Source organism: Chaetura pelagica, unplaced genomic scaffold, assembly GCF_000747805.2.
Source record: "Chaetura pelagica isolate M959 unplaced genomic scaffold, ChaPel_1.0 scaffold275, whole genome shotgun sequence".
In the NCBI taxonomy this organism is placed as follows: domain Eukaryota; kingdom Metazoa; phylum Chordata; class Aves; order Apodiformes; family Apodidae; genus Chaetura; species Chaetura pelagica.
This window is the reverse complement of record NW_009953486.1, coordinates 6,501,595-6,508,752: the sequence shown is the minus strand read 5'-3', so window position 1 is coordinate 6,508,752 and position 7,158 is coordinate 6,501,595. Positions and strand designations below refer to the sequence as shown.

General features: G+C 46.6%; 1 protein-coding gene across 1 annotated transcript in view; it reads right to left on the bottom strand.

Moving 5' to 3' along the window:
- NFATC2 (nuclear factor of activated T-cells, cytoplasmic, calcineurin-dependent 2) overlaps window positions 1–948 on the bottom strand; it is a 48,425-nt gene extending 47,477 nt beyond the window's left edge. Inside the window, exon 1 of the mRNA XM_009998761.1 lies at window positions 728–948. Coding sequence (XP_009997063.1) covers window positions 728–888 — 161 coding nt within the window. The 5' untranslated portion in view covers window positions 889–948. The remainder of the gene's footprint in view (window positions 1–727) is intronic.
- Window positions 949–7,158: the final 6,210 nt, after the last annotated feature.

Genomic DNA, 7,158 nt, shown 5'->3' with positions numbered 1-7,158 from the left:
GCAGGTCAGGAGCAGCATGGGGTAACATCAGCATGGGGACAACCTTTCTGCCGAGCAGGATGGCAGGGCTGACAGGGTGCCAGTGGTGACTTCAAGTGGAGTCACACATTTGGCAACCTCCATCCTGGCAGGCAAGCAGGACTCAGGGTCCAGACCTGCCACATGCCAGTGCCAGACAATGGAGGGAGCTGATGAGATTAATGCCAACAACTGAGATCTGGGTTAAATGACAATTAACAAATTATCAACTAACAATAAGTCACTTGGGGTTGACTGAATGCTCAGTCTGACTTGGAGCAGTGTGTTCTATTTTGCATCAGGAAATATTTAAAGTATTTCATCCTTGATGGAAATTTATAAGCGAGACATTCTCTGAATTTGGAAAAGCCATCAGGCCATTTTAATAGCAGTAGGATGGAACCAGAGTGTTTAGCCTTTGTCAAAGGCTGTCTGCAATCTGCTTTTTCAGACAAGTACTTCAGAAATTTGGATTTATTGTACGCTGTGCTACCAGTGAACTACTCGGATGATGTTTTTCCAAACTCAGAATTTTTTCATCTCTTGGAATTGTAATGGATTGGGCTGCCATTAACCAGTGCTATCCCCAAGCACTTAGATCTGGTCTGCAGCAGGATCTGCCCAAGGAAACGCTCCCTAGGGATCACTATGCACGACAAGGGATGTTACACTACAAGCAAAACACACAATCACAAGCAGCACTACATACCTGCAGATAGGTATTGCAGGCACCAGTTGCTTTGTCCAGGAGGGAGGTACCAACAAAATTGATTCTGGGGCTGAGTTTCTCCTGTCCTCCTGCTCGCAAGGCCCATGGAAGTCGACGGTCTGAAAGACGTGGCATGGAATGCTGTTTTTGTGGGAAGGCATTGATGAAGGATCAGGGCTGGTTTTCCAAATCTTTGTGGGAACACCACAGGAAGGATCCGTAGGAAGGCTGCTCATAGCATCCATGGAAAGAGAAGCACTGGGCAACTGTGTGTAAGTAACTGAAGAGTTGTCTTCTCTCAAGGGGATGCGGGGAGAGGATTGTGGAGAGGGGGTCCTTGACTGTCGTGGAGAAGTGGAAGGCAGCTGAGTATTGTAGAGCTCAGTGCAAGAGTACCTCCGTTTTGCACCTGGTGATGAAGACCTTGAGTTGGGACAGGGTGATGGTGAATGTCGTCCCAAGCAGGTTTCCTCCGTGAAGCTTTTTCGTGGTGACATTATTGGAGAGGTTCTAGGAGAATAATGAGTATGGATGTTTTGAAACTGTGGACAAAGGTCATCACTAGGACCATTATTTGGTGAAACACATGGTGATGTGCAAGGAGATACATTTGTCTCTGAAATGAAACTTGCAGAGGAGGCGCTACTAGCTGGGCTCAAACACAGTGGTTCTCTGTAGCCCTCAAAGCCAGGGACAGGCAGGGTAACCCTTGGGCTAGTGGTAGCTGAGTTTGACTGATGTTCTACCGAAAGAACATCTGTGTCTCTGCTGCGGAAGGGACCCCCTGAATGAATCAGTTCATGATATGGAGTAATTTCAATCCTAGGGCTTGGAGCAGAGGCCCCTGCAGCGTTGGCAGGGTATGTAGGTGTTGTCCCTATGCTATCTGGCTGTCCATATCTGCCCATGGGATCTGCAGAAAGGCTAGGAAAAGGCAGGGGGCATGGCTTGAGGCCACAGTCCAAGACATCATGAGCGTATGTAACTCCAGAGGGTGGGCTGTTGGTTTTATGTGGAGTCGGTTCTTCTGGAAAAAGAAGGGTCTCTTTAAGACTATAAATATTATTACAGAAGCTGAGCAATCATGGATTAAAAAAAGTTATGCATATTTATAAACTGGTTGTGATCTGGTCTTAGATAAATATTTGCTTCATTCTTTTTAACTGTAATTGATGCTTGTGAAAAGTACTGGATTAAGAGCCAGGGAAGCTCAAGTGCTCAGGGCAGATGCAGCATGGACAGCAGCACTGCCAACACCTCTACATCACCGAGCTAGGCTCCAGCTTTCTGAGCTAGAGGGATCAGCACCACATCTCTGCCCATTGCCGTGCTGGCCTTCCCACTCCTTCTGACAGATGTACCCCTTTGTGCCAATTAGGGTGTTGTGACTTTGGTCAACTTTTGTCAACTAGAAACTGGATTGAGACCATCACGTCATAAAACCACTTTCAAATAGGTCTACATAAAGCCATAAGGCTGGGGAACAGCTTTTGGTGAAGGGAGAAAAACCTTTTCTCCACAAAGTGCAGCTGGAAATGGCTTTGTGAAACCAAAGCTGAGCTCAAACTATTGCATTTTAAAACAATTGCTGTGTGATGATTTGTTTGGCTCCATATCATGTCAACAAGTTTTGATGACAGGTTTCAAATGAGAAAGCACCAGATGATCAGAAAACACATTCATAAATATGAATTAGAAAAGACAGAAAGGATCCAGCCCCATGGTTAAAGGCAATTACTTTGCAATTTCAGCTCAAGGAACATTTTGGCCTGAGAGGGATTATAAAATACACAATAACAGGTAAATGTTCAGTGCAAACCCTTCTCGTGGTGCAAAAAATCCTCAGTTTTCAGAGATTATCAGCCTTGCAAACCATGCCCAGGTTGCAGAATACAGGGATGCATCTAAACAACACAGAATCCCCACTCCAAGCCCAGGTCTGATCTCTTCCCTGCACCCCATCAGGTGCTTAGTGGCACTTGAGAGAGCAGAGTCACACCAGGGCAGATCCCTCAATGTACATCAGCTCCTGTAGCCTCCCCAGCCTGGGAGCTGAATAATATTTGTCATTACACAAAAGCATGCAGAACACTATCAGGACTTGTATAAGCTTTTAAAGATTTCAATGGATCCAGCAGGAAACACATGAAACTGCTCCACAGTTTGAGATCAATTTGCACATCCTGCTCACTCCTGGGCACAGATCAGTGTGTCGTAGGCAAAGAGGGTTTCACTTAGATATTTAAATAACTGTTTCAGCATTTTCTCTAACTCCCACACTACACAAGGCACCATTTCCCATGATCAAATAACAATGTACATAAAGCAAAAGTAGCAGCATAAGGTCATTGTGAAACTTCTGCATGCAGAGAGACACTGATTTAATTTCAAAGGGTTTCTGTTTGTTTTCAGTTTTAAATGTTTCTTAGTGTGAAAGCAAAATCCTCTAGTGATTGTTTGCTACCTTTTGTGCTCAATGTTTTTAACAACCTGGAGAAACTTAATAAAAAAAAATGCTGAGCCTTCATGTTTATTGGGAAACACTGACAGCCAACCAAACAAACCAACACACAAAATGTCTATGTGACAGGGTGGGAGATGAGTGGGGGAGTCCAGTTTGCAGATTTCTTAAGATTCCCTCTGGCTTTTAATCCCAGCACACAGCTGTTTTGGGGATGGGGGAAACAGCAATGAATAACTGAATTTTGAGCCAAACATTTTCAGTGTCATTGATCTCAGACATCAGAGCTTTGGCCCTCACCAGATTAGTGTGTCATTCACACCACTCAAACTCTGACACATCAAGCCCAGATATCGATGCTACGATTCACTGTGAAGAAAACTCATCACTCCTTTGGACTCAGGAGAGTAACACACCCTCTGCAGTCACACAAAACATCACTCCCACCACTTTCAGAAGAACCACTCTGATTTAAGGTGATGCCAGGCAGCAGACTCAGCACCAAGCAGAGCAAGGGTCGATGCCAGGACCCAAGGCAGATTCATACGGTGACCAGCGAGCACAGAAAAGCTCTCCAGGCCAGACACCTCCACATCAAAGAACAGGCACCATTTCATTTCCCCATTCAACACCTACAGTGAGAGCCGTCCCCACTGCACACGTTGAACTCCCTCATCTGTGCCAGATACACAGACAAAAGGTGAACAATTACAACTCAAAACACATGTTGAGCAGCAAAGCTAGCATGTGTAGATTTGCCCTGAGGGGTATGGGGAAGGCACACATTTTTTTATGTGCAGGTTAATTTTTAAAGTCTTCTGACTAGCAAAAAGCCACCACCACCCACACTCCCTGCTGATTAAAAACTGGGCTTTAGATAACCTACATTTTCTTTACTTTTCCCTGAAACACTGTGTTTAAACGAGCACCTTCACCCTTGGCATTCACCCTCCAAGAGCATCCACATACCTGGTACTAACAACACCGCTGACACACAACAAGCTGCAGCGTGTCCTGCCCTGCCCAGAGCGCTGCCCTGCGGGGCTGAGCCGGGATCGCTCACCCAGCGCCCTTTGCCAAGCAGACAACACCCACAGCCTTCTGCAGAGCAAAAATAGTGTCCTCCCCGCCCATCCCCCCCCCCTCGATGGCAAATCATCAATACAGCAGGCAGAGGCACAGGAATGCGGGCAATGCCGCAGAGACGAAAACCTTGGCTGCTCTGCAGTGCCTGGGCAGCCCAGGGGCTGAGGCTGCGTCTCGGGCAGGGGCGCGGCTGCCGGGCCCCTTTGCCTGCTCGCCGGTGCCGGGCCGGCCCGGGGGCTGAGGCTGCGTCTCGGGCAGGGGAGCGGCTGCCGGGCCTGACTCATCGTGGCGGCTGCGTCAGGACCTGGTGCTTGGGGGGTTTGGGGAAGATCTCCTGACCGAGTCCCAGCCCAGCATAACTTCAGAGTTACAATGAAATCACTGTCCTGATGCTATTGCCCACGCGTGTGACTACACGGTCTGTCGCCATGGAAACGCCGGTGATGCCGCCGCAAGGCTCTGACCAGGGCAGGGAGAAGGAGGAGCTGGGTGAAGCAGCAAGTGCTGCTCTCTGGAAGCAAACGGCTCTTCCATCGAACTCAGGAGAAACTCTGCTTTTTGCTTCAGTAGGAGGGGACTACTATCCCGGCCAACTCGGATAAGGAGCTGGGATTTGGAATCCACTCGAGGAAGGGGCAGACCCAAGCCAACACCCCAGCTAACACCCCAGCTTCCCCAGGCGAGCACCACAGGAGCCTGGTTTTGTAAACATCAAGCTCCTGCCTTTAAGAGAGGCAGTGAGTGACGGGGAGAGAATGTTGCCCATCAGTCTGGCTGCTTTTCCTCTGCATTTGCAGAGACCAGTGAGAACATGGAGCAGCCCAGGGCATGGGAATGGCTCCAGGCAGGTGGCCCCAGCAATACCTGAGCTGCACACCTGCCTTCACTCAGGCATTTCCCAGCCCGAGGTTTCACTGCTGAATTATCCTCTAAATCAATACTAAAAGATTCTTCTTGTTTGAAAAGGGGTTAAAAGAAAGTGAGCTTCACAACCAGACAACACTGGCACCTCCTCACATTCTCAGTCAGACAACAGCCCACTCCCCTGCACCCCCCAAGGCTCATCCTACCTTAAAGCCCCCTTGGATCCCACCCAAACTGCCTCCAAGCTGCCAGCTCTTACTGCCCCCCTTTTTCCATAGCCTTCACCCAGCCACTAGTTCACAAGAGCATCTCTCCTCCTCCTACAAAAGGTAAGCATGGCTCTGCATCCTACCTTACTGTAAACTAACAGCAAAGCAGTTCCTATGGACAGACTCCCAATCCCAGCAGATCCCACTGACCCAGACCCACCAGCAGCAGGGCAGCCTTCCCAGGTGCGGAGACCTTCAGGCCTGCGCCCAATACTGATCAACTAGAAGAGCTAACACACAGGTGAAAAAGATCAAGGGATTTAGGTTTCAAAAGACTTAACCCTTGATTTAAACAACTCCTTTTCACACACCTCTGAAAGGAAAACCCACAGAGGGTCCTGCTGGGCTCCAGAGAGTTGACGAGCTGGACTGGACACAGCAGTGTGTGCACACATGGCTCTGCAAGGGCCCCGCTCTCTGCTGTTTTTTAAACAAGGCAATAACTTCAAAGCCATTCTATCAGCCAAATGTGACCTTACCAATTAGCATGAAATTAGGGAATAACAGATTACCACAGCAACTGCATTCCACAATGGATTTATACAAATCATCATCTGAAAGAAGCTACAGATAGCTGTGTGCAGGGCAAGGAGTTCAGCTCTGACCTCACAACCTCTTGCTGCACGGCAACTTTTGGGCTTTCAGTGGGGTTCCTTATTTACATAAGTAAAAGAATCCAATTTTTAAAAAATGAATTTTCTTATTGTCATTTGAAGGGGCTAGTCAATGACTTTTTTTTTGCATTTTTCAAAAGCTGAGTTGTCTGTTATTTACACAAGCTGCATGGAAGCTTAAAGTGGAAGTTGGTTTCCTGAGTGAAATCTGGTATTCTCTGTTACATGTACATATTTGTTTCCTCACTGCAGGGCTGCTGCTGAACACTGCCTCCTGTGTTACTGAGCCAGTCACCAGGACTGAGCTGCACACATGGCTGTTTTTGTTTGTTTGTTTGTTTTCCTTTTAATAGCTTTGTGTTGGGGATAAAATGAAGGAACAAGGGAAATCATACAGGGCTTGACATTTACAACGCGTGGCAATGCCCTGTCTACAAACAAACAAGCATTTAGAAGAATATTAATATTTATAGATGCTCCTTGCTTTCCCTCTTTATATTATACATACATAGATATTGTACATTTGTACCACCAGATGCAGTGTAAGAGTCTGCTCAGCTACAGCAAAGATTTGAGCCTATGAGAAAATACTCTTTTTTTTTATTCTCATCTGTTGTCCTATGGCAGAGATTTGTCTAGAATCCTACTTAAAGATGGGTTTTGTTTGGATTTCAGGTTTCAAAACAGCATCCAGAGGATCAGCCTTCAGAAGGGTTAACCTCAAATATTAAAAATTATGTGGCAGCTTTACCTGTCAGCAAATCACCACACAGTGAACACAGAGGAAAAATACATGAGGTGAGCTGCTGAAGCAGAACAGTGGTCTCACTTTTCAGTATTTTATCTCTCTTAGTGGCCAACAACGGGTATTATGGAATAGTACACAGAGCAGTTATCAGAACTTACTCATCTGGGAGTCCTGTTTGTAGAAGCTAGTTCAAATGCTCATTGACTTTCTCCACTGAGAAACAAGAACATGCACTATTCAGATTAGAAATAAGCCAAAGCTTGGGATACCACTAGCAAGACCTCCACATGGGAATGCACCTAATATATTTATTTAAAAGGACAAAAAACATTATCTACCCTCAGGTGAAATCACAATTTAAACCTAACAGCCCAAATTTATGCAAGCCT